This window comes from Oxyura jamaicensis, chromosome 5 (genome assembly GCF_011077185.1).
Source record: "Oxyura jamaicensis isolate SHBP4307 breed ruddy duck chromosome 5, BPBGC_Ojam_1.0, whole genome shotgun sequence".
Lineage (NCBI taxonomy): Eukaryota > Metazoa > Chordata > Aves > Anseriformes > Anatidae > Oxyura > Oxyura jamaicensis.
Genome location: NC_048897.1, coordinates 38798639 through 38813159, shown reverse-complemented (window position 1 = coordinate 38813159; position 14521 = coordinate 38798639). Strand labels below are relative to the sequence as shown.

General features: G+C 42.9%; 1 protein-coding gene across 2 annotated transcripts in view; it reads left to right on the top strand.

The window, feature by feature from the left end:
- The window catches only part of ITPK1 (inositol-tetrakisphosphate 1-kinase), a 135696-nt gene that overhangs the window by 76863 nt on the left and 44312 nt on the right, over positions 1 to 14521 (top strand). For both annotated transcript variants that reach the window (XM_035326844.1, XM_035326845.1), the window contains exon 5: positions 2639 to 2756. In XM_035326844.1, the coding sequence (XP_035182735.1) occupies positions 2639 to 2756 (118 nt within the window). The remainder of the gene's footprint in view (positions 1 to 2638; positions 2757 to 14521) is intronic.

Genomic DNA, 14521 nt, shown 5'->3' with positions numbered 1-14521 from the left:
GGCAGCAGGATGAGAAATCAGTCACTGGAAAGCCAGCTATGCTGCTCGCTGCTGTGGAAGCATTGCCTGGTGTAGAACTGCCTCAGGAGCATGCCTTCATTGCTGTTAAACTTCATTATGCTGTGTCAAGCTTAGTGCTTGGATGATCTTATAATATGGTTTAGAGCTATTATCATTATAAATAAAGCACCATGAAGTTCCCTACAGAACTCATTAAAAAACACTTATCCTTCTGGAAATGCATAGAGTAACGTGAGCCAAAATAATGTGGAATATACCTGAACACAGGACAGGGAGGATAGTCAATAATGCCAAGGTGAGCATCAGGAGGATTTGGGAAACTGCACAAGGAACCAAGAGAGGGAAAAATCCTTCACTCCTTGGAGGGGAGTGAAGGGGATGGAGGCCAAACGAGGACAAATGTGTGTGTGAAGGGAGGGATTAGTGTGTACAGAGGGGGCTGGGATGGGTGTAGTGGAGCTTAAATTCAGTGAGGAACCAGGACCAGCCAGGGCAGAGGGGTAGTCACCAGAGTACAAAAGGAAAAGCTAGTACACCTGTCAGAAACAGTGCAGGATGTTTGCTGTTAGATCCGTGCCAAGATCAGATTGCGGAGCTGAAGCCTGCTCACTCTATTTACTGTGTGTGCTTACACAGCCCCCCAGCACCGTGTTGGTTGTCCTTCGTGTCCCTCTGCTCCTGAAGCTGCAGGATGTGTGGTAGCTTCCAAACTCTTCAGATGAGGCCTAGAGGGGCTGAAGAAGCTGTGTAGATGTGTTGAGATACTCGAGTAAAGTTTCCTAATTGGCAAGTTTAAGCTAATGCCCTAAGCACGGGATCATCCCAGCCTCACAAGGCGTCTTCTGGCTGCTGTGTGAAAGGGCCTGTGGGCACGGACACACACGGGGCTCTGAGAGGCGTTAGTAACAAGTTTCTCTCTCCAAAAAGCAAATCTGTTCTGTATTTGGAAGCTGACTGACTGCTTTGCTTGAAACTCTGGAAGTACTGGGGACAGGAGACTAATGAAAACTGTTCTCAGTGCTGATGACTTGAAATGAACCCAGCTTGTGCTCCAGGGAGCCGGAGCTTTTTGTCCAAGGGTGCTGCAAGGGTGAGGCAGCAGCTGGGCCTGACGCTTTTGGTTGCAGTCCCTGTGAAAAGCTCTGTCCCTCACCTTTCCCAGGTGGCAGCAAAGTTGAGCATACATTTAGGGATATATAATAATATATAATTCACTCTATATGTTCTGCAGGGGTTATTAACTCTGTCAGACATGTATTGCAGCTAAAGTGTGCCTTGTGGCCCCATGAAGGAAAGCTACTTGTGTGCTGTGGGTGATGCAGCAGGTTCGCTAAACCACAGCACTGGATCCTCTTAGTCTCAAGAGAACAATCCCTTTTTAGCAAGCGAGCAGCCCAGACTGTGCAGTCAGCAGCAAGCGAGTTTGCCAGTGCTGGGTGCCGGGGGAGAACTGCTTCCCCAGTTAGCGGCTGGAGGAAGATCACTTGCTGGGGACAGAGGACGCCACTCTTCTCTCCAATCTCAGTGCCTAGCAAAGCTAATCAAAAGTGCCTTTTGGAGTGTTTTTTTCTCTGAAGCAACTGACAAAAGGAAGTAGGTTTTCATGAAAGTGTGGGACTTGCAGGGGCATTTACCATGCGTGTACATGAACAGATTTAAACAAATGGAAATGTAACGATGGCTTTGGGATGTTGGGTTGAGCAAGGATAGATGCTAACTTCAGAAATGTCTGTCCTATTTTGGATGGGATAAGATGGATTCTTGTTTATCCATTAACTTTATGGGGTCAAGTTCAGGCAAGGATGGAGGAGTGAAACTTAGCTTCTGTTCAGAGAAATAGAAGAAAGTTTTGTAGCCATGGGTGGGTTTGCAAGGGCGGTACCATCAGCTGTGTATATGTTCATGGCCAAGATGCAGCAGTGCAGTCATGACTTTAGGGAATGGGGATCTGAGTTTGCAAGGAGAAGGAGATCCATGGGAATGTTACTTTGCTTTGTGGTGAGGAGAGTATGAGCTTAGAAAAATGGCAAGATGGGTACTTTGAGACCTTAATGAAGACACAGTAAAACAGCAATCTTCTCAGCTCAGCCAAAAAAAATCCAGCCTGTATCATTCAGTTCTTAACACAGTATTCAGCACAGATAGAGGACAGTAATAATAACAACATTAAAGAACACAGATGTAGTTCTGAGCTTAGCTCAGGCAGTTTTGATGTTTATGTGGAGTAATTCAATGCAGGGTTGACCCCAAGATAGCAGCGTGTCATCCTTCTTCTCCTAATTGCTCTTTTTTGCCCTGCTCACAGCTGTTATTGTGGCACTTTGCCAGTGGCTCCCTTCTGAGTTGATGGGGTTGCAGCGCAGGTTTAACTGCTGATGGTGAGTCTACAGGAGGAATTTGCCATCCTGAAACGGTTAGCTGTCATATTTGTGTTCGTTTCAAATGTCAGCATCTAGACTGTCTGGTCACTTCCTGCATTGCCGATTTCTGTTTGCTTCCTCTAGCAGAGAAGCTGGACATTGACTGGGGTTTTTAACATTATTTTCTTCTCCATCTCAGTATTTTCCACAGTCTTCAGCCAACCTAATACCTTTTTTCCTTTATATTTGTTTTGCAGGAGTATATTGATGCTCATCCAGAAACCATTATCCTGGACCCTCTTCCGGCTATTCGGACACTTCTGGACCGATCCAAGTCTTATGAGCTCATTCGGCAAATAGAGGCCTACATGCAAGGTAGGCCAATTGCCTGCTCTCCCAGGAGGCTTTTATTGTGACTTGTAGGGAAGCAGCTGGCTTCTGGAGGTTGGCTATGAGGTGTCAAATACTGGCTTTGGGCCTCTCACGTTCTTTAGCTCCATGGGAGCACAAACACCGAAGCATTCTGGTGTCACGGGATTGCGTTTTTGACTCCAATGCTCTTCTTTTTCAAAGTATGTAAAGGAGGATTACATCCGGTTAAGAATATGCTGTGGGTTTAATGAGCAGTGTATTTACTACAGTGAGCAACCCCAGAAAGCTTCTGGAAAACATTCTTTCTGTGATAAGAATCCTTAGGCTTCACTAGAAGGCTTGAATTCTGGGGAGATTTATGGAAGAAAAAAAATATTTTGGAAAAGACTGAAATAAATTAAATTGTAATTAGAGCTAAGATACTTGAGAAAGGCTGGAAGCTTGCTCAAGTTAATTGCTAGGAAGAAACATAAGCGCTCTTCTGGTGTTGGCTGGCTACCTGACACAGACTGTTGCCTTTAATTGGTATCATTAGAGTTGCCATCCCATATTTGGAGGTCATGCCTCTTAAACCTGAATAATGCTAGCATCTTACCATGTTAACTGGTAGGTTAAGTGAGTCTTTCATTCCCTTTCTACTTCTGCTATTGCCATTTTCTTGAAACATTTATTGGCTTTTTTGTTCACTTTTAGAGCAGCTCTTGAAGCAACTGTTTCATACGTTAGATGACTATAATTTAGGGAAATTGCATTTCTGAACTATGTTCTAATGTGGTTTTACTGCAACTGCCATTACAATTGTGTTAGCACAATTTCATGGGCACGTAAGAATTACATCAATTTGCATTTTTATAATTGTGGATTTTATAGATGTATTGTTTGCATCTGACCTGCCTGGCCCCATAAGTAGTGACTTTGTGAGCCTCTCAAGTGTGTAAAAGTATGACCAATAATTGCAGCACTCTCCCATGTGCTTTGGGATCTCTTTACAAGACAACGTGCATTTAGTTTAAAAGGATTTTTTTTTTTTTTTTCTGGAGTGGTTATTGCTGTGTGTGAGTGGGAAACAGGTTCTAAGGGAAACCTGTGCTCTGAGGAAGGGCTTGGTTTTTGTTCTAGGAACAGAGAGATTCAGGATGGGTTTGTTTGTTTTTCCTTAAATTGTTATTGATATTGTTATTGGTGTTGTATCTCTGGGAACATTATACTCAGGAGAGCATCCAGTGTTTCCGAGGACTTTGAATTGCACATATCTTGGCCTTTTCTGGTCAAACTGGTGAGAAAAAAAGAGCAAATTTTTCTTCCTTAGGGAAGAGTTAAAATGCCAGTTAAAATTGACATGTTAAAGAGAAGCTGTTAATAAAATTTAGAAATGAAGTAGGAAAAGGCCTCACGTATTTTCACTGACTGCTTTAGTGTTAGGTGACCATGTCTACACCCACCCCAAGTCCCCCAGCTACATCTCAGCTTATTTTTTTCTCATCATCAGAAATATTACAGCAGAGACCTTGAACCAACTGTGTGCTTAGGAGGGGAAATCTCAAGAGAGATGAATAATTGGCTGACTTCTCGCTCTGGTCCAAATAGACCAGCCTCTGTATTTCCTCATGTAATCATCTGCGGTGAGAAATTCAGGAGACCAAAAAAAGCTGCATCCCTCTAGACAGTGCGATGTTTTTTTCCCCTCCTTGTTTTCACCTGCTAAACTGTGTTTTCTGCTCTGCAGCTGTCATGTCATATCCCAAGGCAATGAGCACTTAGAGAGCTCAAACAAGAAGTAATACATCTGTAAATAGCATAAGGTCTTAAGAGTTGTATCTTTCCTGTTCTGGAATTTCAGAAGGAAGTCACTACCAAGAATAATATCCTAGTCTGTAGCTGCAAGGAGGGAGCCCATTTTATCACGGGATACGAATGTGATGTGGTGGGCTAAGCTCAGCGCAAGGGATTCTCTCTTCTAAAGGAATGCCATAAATTCTGGAGGGTTCAGGGGTGTGTAAGGAGGAACGTTCTGCTTTTGAAAACCTTTAAATTTCAGCGTTCCCATTTATAGGGCAGTTCTGGATTCAGGCAATCTTTACCTCTAGTTGAATTACGTTGTAAAGTAACTATAAACAAAGTCAAGTCTTAATTTATGGTCTTCAGTTTGCATTTCATTTCAAGCCTGTACACTTTAAAAGAACTGTGTAATTGAAGATTCACACCAGTTGGGTTGAAGGGAGGATGAACACATGTTCTGCTCACTCCATTTTGTACAGTGCTGAATCCTCCTCCGTGTTGCCTGCATCGTTGGAAACGTTGGATGTTGCTGAGGTGACCACGTTCTACAGCAGTAGGGCACAGTGTTATACAAACAGCTTGACTTTTAATGTAATTATCTTTCAGATATCCAAGTTAATGCCTTTCAATAGTGAATTCTCCATACGGCCGGAAAAAGGGAATCGCTATATGAAGTGTCTAAAACTGGGCACCTGGACATCGTTAGGCTTTCTGAAAGTGCTATCCATGCTCTTCATGGAGTCAAATATCTGGATAATAAGCATTTTGATCCAGCCTCCTAAGAACAGGTTGGAAAGATGTTTTGTGGCCCAAGCTTTGTCTCTGCTATTGCAGTCTCTAGCCCTTAAATGAACAGTGAGAACTTCAAGCAGGCAAGAACTGTACGTGCAATATGGTCAAAGCGTGGAGCTGATCTTTCCAGGTTCTAAACTGCTACTGTGACCACTCTTTCCACTGACACTTGTGGAAATAGAGGGTTTGCAGAACTGCAGGCTGGAAGGGGCCTTGGGAGATCATCTAGTCCCCCCACTGGTCAAAGCAGGATCCTCAGGTTCCCCAGGACCGTGTCCAGTTGGGTTTTGTATATCTCCATGGATGGAGGCTGCACGACCACTCTGGGCAACCTGCTCCAGGATTCACCTTGACCCCAGCGTGTAACAGGGTAGGATGTAACTAACAGTGGGTGAGGTGACTTGCAGAGATCCTTTATTTTTTTTCAGTTCAGATAGTGATATCTCCCTTGAAAGGAAGTGGGACTCTCCTCTAAAAATATATATACGTATATGAAAAGCTATTTTAACAGTGATTTTCATGGATTTTTTTTTTTTTGGAAGAAATAGTCCAATCAGGGCTGTGACTTCCTCTTTTTCCTGTTATTTTGAGTGCAAGCTTAAAAAGACCTAGTCATTCTGAAACCTTCACTTCTAAGTCTTTTGAAAAAAGACTTCAAAAAATAAAGTTTGCATTCCCTGCTTTTGTCCTACATAGCTGGCAGGTCTATCTTGAAATAAATCACTGCAAAGGTTTTTTTTTTTTGGTGTGACAGTTGAGTTCTCTTGGCAGCTGCGTGGCTTTGTTTATTTATCAGTGAAGAATGACTTGTGATACAAAGGTATTCTAGCTCAGCTTCTGTAAGGGTTAGTGAAAGATTAGGAGCATTATTCAACAAATTTAATATTTGCGGATTATTGTATGGTTGGAGCTGGGTCAGCCTTTTGGAAGCTTCACCCTCATAAAAAATAACTAAATTCTCAGAAGCTGTCTTGAAAAGCTGTGATCTTACAACCTTGGAGTTCAAGATCTGACTTTTTAAATTATGCTTAAGATGATTACAGATAATCACTGTGAGTAGGCTTGGGAATACAGCCTTTTTATTTGAAAGATTAAAGACTTTTAAATGTAATAGTAATAATCTAAACTGAAGGAATTAAAATCAAAACTGATCAACTCTTGCTACACACTAGATGATCTGTCTAGTTAATGCTTTTGTATAAAACTCGGTTTCCTGTTCTGTCGCCCGTACATGACTTACAGTTTCTTCAGTCGTGTTTGAGCTGCAGACCCTGGAGTTCATTTCCATAAATATTTTCACTTTTTTTTTTCTTTTTTTTTTTTTTTTATAATGGTTTTAAGGGTTCTTGTATGAACCTAGCTGTGGCTCCTGAATTCCTCTCTCTGCTAATGACCTTTTTTTTGAAATAGGGGAATTATTCCCTGAAGACAGTTGAAAAAATATAAAACCATTTAGCTGTGATGTTTTCATCGCGGTGTGTAATTGAGATCATTTATGTTTGATTGTTTACGATTACATGAGATGCTGTTGCTGTGTGCGTTCCTTTCTGATCTTTGGCAGTATTAAGGAACAGAACACTGCACCATTCGCTTTTCCCTGAATTTCTTTTTATTAGATTCTGAGTCTCTGTCTTAGAAATACCTCTTGAACGACTGCATGTATCTTTTGTGCCAGGGAGAGTGGCTCAGCATGATGTAATGGATAAGGCACTTGATTTGTGACTGGGTTTTCTGCTTGGTGCTGGTTTTGACTTGCTACATGACCTCAGGCACAGCACGGCACCCTTGTGCATCTCTGTCTTCTTCTGACACTTGTCTGCCCGTCTCTTCCCTATAGATGCCACATTTTTCCAGGCAGGAACCTTTTTTCCAAATACGCGTACACGGCGTCTGATGCCGAGCAATGTGTGTTAGTGGTGTTCTAACAGAAATCATAGGTCTATTGTTGAGGAGAAACCTGGGTTCTTACAATTCAACAGCAAAGAAAGTAGTCTGACTTTTATTTTTTGGAAGTTATGGAGGATGTACATATCTCGAGTGGGGCATACTTAGAACTTCCCAAAATGAGGCCACCCAGTTAAAGTGCCTGAAAATAGCTTTATATACATAGCTATACGTTCACCTTTTGAAGCTGTGGTCACTGCTGTGTGTGGCCTACTTTAGTTAGCAGGTTTGGTCAGAGGGGAGGGAGAAGAATATTCACACAGGTCAACTTCAGGCACCTCTATCTATATTTGAAGCTCATATTAAAATGAAAAGAAAAATCTGTTTTTAATTTAAAGTCCCTAAACTCATCCACCTGAGGCTCACTTGTTAATGTAGGGATGTATCACTAAAACATCTGAGTTAGAAGGCTGGATGTTAGTTACTGCAATAGCCAGGCCAAGTTTTAGGTGCAGAAGTCTTCTTTATTAATTATATGTTCTCTTCCCTCCAGGAGCACATACAATACGGATGTTTTATTTCCTCGCTCTAAGTGTGGTGCATCTTCCCTTGCTGCATTTTAATTTATGTCTGAAAACTAGTGTACAGTCAAGGAGGGAAGTAATTGGAATGCAATTAAAATTCTCTGGAAGGATCTTTATGGATCTTGACAAAGAGCGTCAGCACACAGCAATGTTGCATGCGGTAGTGCTGTGTACTCTGGCTGTCAGCACCTTTGTACATCTCAACCCCACTGTGTCAAACTGGAAAGGCTCTGGGACTTTTGACCCAAAGAGGTGTCACCTGGCATCTTGCTCATAAATGCTCATTCATTTACCTAGCAGCAGGTTTACAGAGGCAAGGGCAAGTTGGTATTGCAATAAAGAAGGCCAGGCTTTGAAATTTAAAGTAGACAGCTGCTTCCAAAGGACTAATCTTATCCTGAGAGAGGTAGCAGGAAAAGAAAGAGGGAAGCCACAAAGGGAAGCTGGAATCTCCTCTCTTGTACTGTTGCTTGCTCTTGTCAAGGTAATTTACAAAAAGATTTTTGAGGTAAGAATGCTGAGAGCTATCCATTTCATAAACAGAGGAATATACTCTCCTTTCCCCTCTTACCCTTCTTCCCCTTTCCCAGATTTGTTCATTTTGAGCTGTCGGAGAAGGTAGGGGAACCAGAGAGCTGGAGGGGGCAGCACAGAAACAAGAAGACTTGCTCGTGGTCCCAGTTCTCCCAACCAGGAGCAGTATTATCCTGGCCTGATACTTCTGGCCTACTAAGATACATGAGCTTGACGTTCAAGGAGATCCTGCAGTCCAACACAGACACAAAACCCAGAGAAGAAAATACAAAGCACTTTAATAGTTTTGGCTCATAGCATGTTAGAACTCCCTGAACCAACAAACAGTCATCTTCTATCCCAGTAGTTCTGATGGTCAGTCACTAAGCATTCCAGATAAGCCTGTCTGTGAAGTTCAGATGTTATTTTTGGGTGCAGTTAGGTTTACTCTTTAAATCTTGTGTGCCTTTTCTGGCCAGATATGTGGATTCTGCTTCCCACTTTCAGTCTCCTTTGCATATCAGCATCTAGAAAGAAACAAAGCTGGCCCTTTTATCCATTTATTACATGCTGGTGTTGGTGACTTTTGCTTTACATCTATGTGCATCATTTCAAAGCATGTGTGTACTCAGTAAAGATGAAAACATGGAGAAGTTTATAGCAATTTAAACAAGACCTTTATGAATTTTGTGATTGGAGTTTGGATGAACCAGAAGAAAGGCTAAATTGGCTTTTATGGGGTAAAATCACCGTACGCCATTGTCATGTGGCTTTTCTAAGACACCTTCAGTTTCTGTTTTAAGAACAGAACATTGATCAATTCTTGAAGGTTATTCTTTCTCTAGAATTAGTAAAGCAGGAGTGAGGATTATTCTTGTAATTCCTGTTTGGGATACTCTTCTTACAGTAAAGGTTGGAAAGTGCTGATTTTTTCTTTCCTGATGTGTAAGCACTGTGTATGAGGTAGAAATGGAGATATCCAAATGCATTCGTGGGCAGGCATGGCTGTATGGAGACAGTCAGCTCTTCTGGAATGTCCCTGATCATGGTCCAGGTCACTGTGCTGCTTCCATATAGAGGAAACAAACCACTGATTCTGCAGGATACAGCTTAGATCAATGCAAATGGAGAGGTAGGACACTGAGAAGGTGTGGTGGCGTTACAGGTATATGCTGCATCCTGTAGTAGCCTGTTTGGTGGGAAAGAGGTACTTAGAGCGTGTTTCAGAACTAGTGGGATTTGTAGTAAAATACCCAACTTGTTCAACTTGTTAAACTCTGTACGCTGGGAGTGAACCACTGCTTGTTAAATCAGGGGAAAATAATCAGAGTGGTAGAAATTGTGCGTGTCCCACATGGCACTGTCTGGCCTTGTTGCTCTGCTTGCCTTCAGGCCTTCTGGTCTCTAGAGCCCTTCAGAGTTGTCAAGTGAAGTTTGGATAGGTGGACACTACAGTTAGCACATGGAGATGACTTTCCAACAAAAGTCACTCCTTTGAGAGATGACAAAGTAAACTGAAACATCACAAAGTGCAAGACAGAGACCAAAGACAGAGAGAAAGAAACAAGCTGCTTTCGATGTGGTGAGCCAAACATCCCATACCAGTGGTGTTCCAGAACATTTAGTAATCACTCTGGAAAAGGCAACTGAACGTCCTTTTGAGGTGGCAATTTTTTTTTTTTTTTTCAGATAAATCCAAATTGCTTAGTTTTTCCAAGCTATGGGAGACAGGAATATCAGGTGGGTAGTCTAACCAAAGTAAGTTAAGAGTCAGCGTGATGATAGATGAAGTTTATTGCAGTCTCTTGGGCCCATAAAGAAATAATATGAACAGTCATGCATTGTTAACTTCTAAATTGACTCACTGCTCAGGAAAGACCTCAGCGTCACAGTGGACAGCTCACTGGAAACTTCTGCCCCCTCTGCCTCAATAGTCAGAAGAGCCAAAAGGCAAAACATGCCAACAGAACCAAACAAAAAGATTATGGTGGCCAAAAATAGCGTAGAAGATAGTGAGCATACAGTTATGGAAATAATGTGCTTTCTCTTCCCAAAAGACTGTTTTCAGTTCTGCTTTCCTGATTTTAAAAATACATGTTAGAAATGAAAGAAGTGTTGGAGAAAAGAGACATGGTCAGGGCCAAGAGACAACCATGCAAGGGGAAAGTGAGATAAAGCTGGGGCTGTCAGAGATGGAACAGAACCTGAGGAAACAAAATATGAATAAATGGAAAAGGACAAATGCTATCCTTTTCCTACCAGGGCAGAGTGGGGTTGCAGTAGGGTTCCACAAAATATCTGTACAATTTCCATAAAACATCATCTAAGAGAATAGCTGGATTGATAAAGATAGGAAATGTTCACAGCTGAGTTTTGAAGGTTCACAAACCGTCGTGCTTTGAGGTGTATGGCAATGACAGGTGGATGTTAGGAAGAAACTTGATTTATGAACTCTGAACTCCGTAACTTGGGATTTTTTCAGAGACAATGTGTACACACATTCCTCTGGTCCGAAGTCCGCTGCTGAGTCGCCGAAGTTGAGATCACAATGTCTCAGCTGATCTGTGGTCCCATTTGGTTTGATAATTCCCATCGTCTGACATACATTTTAAACCTGGTACAAGTAGTAATATTTTGGTACTCTTACCATCTTGTGAATAAAGTCTTGGGATTTTATATTAATTATTATCAGCAATCTACATCTTAAGTGGGAAATTCAAATACAGCCTTACAAACTAAAACTATTATTTTATCAGAGATATAGCTTGATGATATGTTTATGACCATTTTAAATTCCATAACTCCCTTTTGCTGTGTTAGAGCCCAGACTAAGCTCTGTGGAGTGAGGCAGGGAGAGTACGTGGGTCAGAACCATGGCACAGCTGAGCAGACACTTGTAGTATAATGCCAGGGAGTTAGCATTACTGAACACCCTTGAAGGATTTCGATGATGAGCTCTTGGTCTACCAGAGGATCAGACTTCCCTCCAGATCATGCTTGTGCACTGTCTGGGACAGGGCGTTACAACACTGGGACCTTTCAGTGACTTTCAGAACTTGTTTCATTTCCTCCCTTGCTGCCTGGCACTGTCATGAGGAAATTCAACAAGTTGCAAAGTGCATCTCCCGTGTAAATATGAAAATGAACAAACAAATGGTACTTCACAGGTCTCAACCTCCTGGTTGCCTTAACGAGCCTGGCCCACGATCAGAATAGCTGCTGCTTGTTCCCCATGCTGCAGCGCAGCTGCCAGCTTCTTTCATGTCCCGTGGGATAAGGAGACAGGTGAGAACCCAGCTGCTACCAAGCCTGTTAACTTTAGATGTGGCATCGGGATTCCTACATGAGGGAGTGCTCACGTTCCAGCTCCTTCTTTACCAGCTTGAGGATGTTGTGGGGGTGTGTGCTCTGTCTCAGACTGGGTCTCAGTGAACAGCAAGCAGTGAAATCCGCCCTGCGGAGATGCAAGTTGTCAGCAGTGCAGACATCTACCCACCGCGTGTCTTTTCTGAGGAAGGGCATGCACTTATTCTGAGGAGGATCCTTCTGTTGACCGAGGGATGCTAAACATATTAAAAAGGCGATGGAAGATGTTAACATTTGGGAAGAGCTTATTCCTTTCTGATCTGTATTGTATTAGCAGTTGGAGATCCACAAAGATCTTGGTCCTGTGTGGAGGTTCAGCTTCTCCTTGCTTAGAGCCTAGTCTGTCACACCAGCTTACTGAGGTGCTGGTGCATAGACAAGACACCCATCCGGTAGTGGGGACACTGAGCCCCATCCTGTGCTAAGTCCTGGTTCATGTTTAGTCAGAAGGGTTAGCTTCGTGTTAGTCTACACGCAGCATCGAAGGCAAGGCTCATATTAAAGGAATTTCTGAGCCTGCCAGAATATAGCACAGATTTTGGGAACTGTAAGCTACTGCATGCAGATTCGCTGCAGCCAAATCTGTGGGGATGCTTTAGTATCCACGAGTAGAGCCAAAGGGCTTGGAACCAGGCATTCTCGATCTCTGCTGTTGAGATTTGGGGTTTTGGCTACAACCCTGACTAGACTCTTGGTCTCCAAAACGCCAGCCAGACTTCCTTGTTTCACAAGGAAACCTTCTGAGTGTTAGTCAGCACTTGGGAAGCTTCTCCACCTGATTGTCTGAAGGTGGGGAGGAGAAGGTAAGTATGATAAGGTTTGTGGTCACAAGGCTGCTGTAGCTCTGTGACAAACTAATGGAGGCATTAGGAACCTCCCTTGTCGGAGGTTTTAGGGACAGACTAGGCAAACAACTGTCACTGTTGGTGTTAGGAGCATTTCATCTTGCCTGAATGCAGTGTGCCTAGGGCAGGTAATCTGGTGAGGTCCTTTCCAGACCGGTATTTTATGTTTGTTGTGCTTCAGAATGAAAATCATCAACTGCTGGCAGCTTGAGCCGGGGAGCTTAGTGGTGGCACGCTGGAATGGTGACAGATACTTGTCCAGTGCCAGCCCAGCACAGGAGACGAGTAACAAATGCTCACTTGTAGGGCCATAAAAGCAAGGCAATCCAAGCAGTCTTGGGCTGATGCTGGGGGAAGTCTCCACAGGTAGGTGCAGCCAGACACGGGTACGTTTGGCCCTGCTCCCTTATGAAAAGCCATGCATTCTGGTGGGACACAGCCACGTTACCGTGGCTGGCAGACTTGGGGACTGAAGCTGGCTTCGTTCTGCTCGATTTGGGATGCTGAGAGGGGAGCTGTGCTCTGTCTGCACCTGTTCATGTGGACGTGGTGCAGCAGGACCAAATATTTCCTTCCCGGCAGAGAAATCTGTGGAATGAGTTTGTCACTTGTTTCACAAGGGTGAGGCGGCTGGGCGATGCATTCCTGAATCAGCAGGCTCCTCCTGCCATGCGGCATTGGGTAGGCAACCGCACGTTAAATCTAGAGCTACAAATTGTATAATTTGCATAAGATATTAGGCAGAGCAGCACAATGGGACAGATACTAATTGCTGATTTGGGAATCCTCACAAGAATTTGCTAGGAGATAAACCGCAGTTACTTCAATATTGGGCAATTAGTGTTGGTTTTCTAGGAGAGAAGTGTATTGGATCAGCTGAGTTCTTCTCAGCGTAATTTGCTGATGCCATTGTAGCTCTTTGGGACAGTGTTTTAGTTCCTATTTAAGAGAATGTCAAAAAATAAAAACTAAAATAGCAACAACAATAACAACAACAATACAACAACACATATAACTAAAATAACAACAACAAAACAATAACAACAAAAATCACAACCTTATTTTGGCAGGAAGCAGATACAGTTCTGGAGGTGCACTTGCAATAAGAAAGCTAACCAGTTAAAATGAGATTGCCTTGTATTTGCTGCAGGGAAACAAATCCTACCATAAATTCCTTGGCATTACATGGATCTGGTTTAGGTTGGCTTGCAGGTATGCCAGGCTGCAGATGGGTTTTTGTTCGGGTGATTTGTGCTGCTTTGTAACCAGTAGTCTGATTTGGCTTTGGCGGAAAAGTCTACCCAGGCATTTTGTTGTGACCATGAATTTTGACAAGGAGTTTTCTAACCAATTGTTAGAAATGCTGCCGGCTAATTAAGCTGCTAAAATTTTGAAATGTGTTTGTCTATGTAGTAGAAGTATTTTAGGGACTACAGATCTCTCCACTTGCTAGTTTTACACTTACTCTGAGTGTTGTTTCTTCCAACACCTCCTGCAGTGCACTCCTGTTTGGGAGCTATTTATGAAACACAGGCAGCTCTGTAAACTTGCTTTCCCTCAAGGTCTTACACTGTGGGAAAGTAAATTTTCTAGGTACTAGAGCTGATGATAATTGCTTCTGTTCTTCAGTATTTTGAGAAGAAAACAAAAAACAAACAAAAAAAACTTTAAACATTAAGGATTTACTATAGCTGTAATGTAGTTATATGGCTAGAGTTCTGTGAGAGTCCCCTCGAATGGTCTGAGGACTTGGCTATATTAGGTGTGTTGCTTTTCGTTTCTACGAGTGAATGATAGCTCTAATGTGGATGCTCTTACACAACTTCCTGCGTGGGAAGAAGGATGAACTGTACCAGAACAAAGCACCCTTACAGCCCGTGTAGCTACATCAGTGCAGGTGTTGGCGCAGGGTCACCGTTCCAGGTGGTAATTGCACCTCTGGCAGCAACCGCTCTGTGGATGCAGTCCTCTGCAAGTGCATGCCTGTCCTGAGCCAAGATCATGC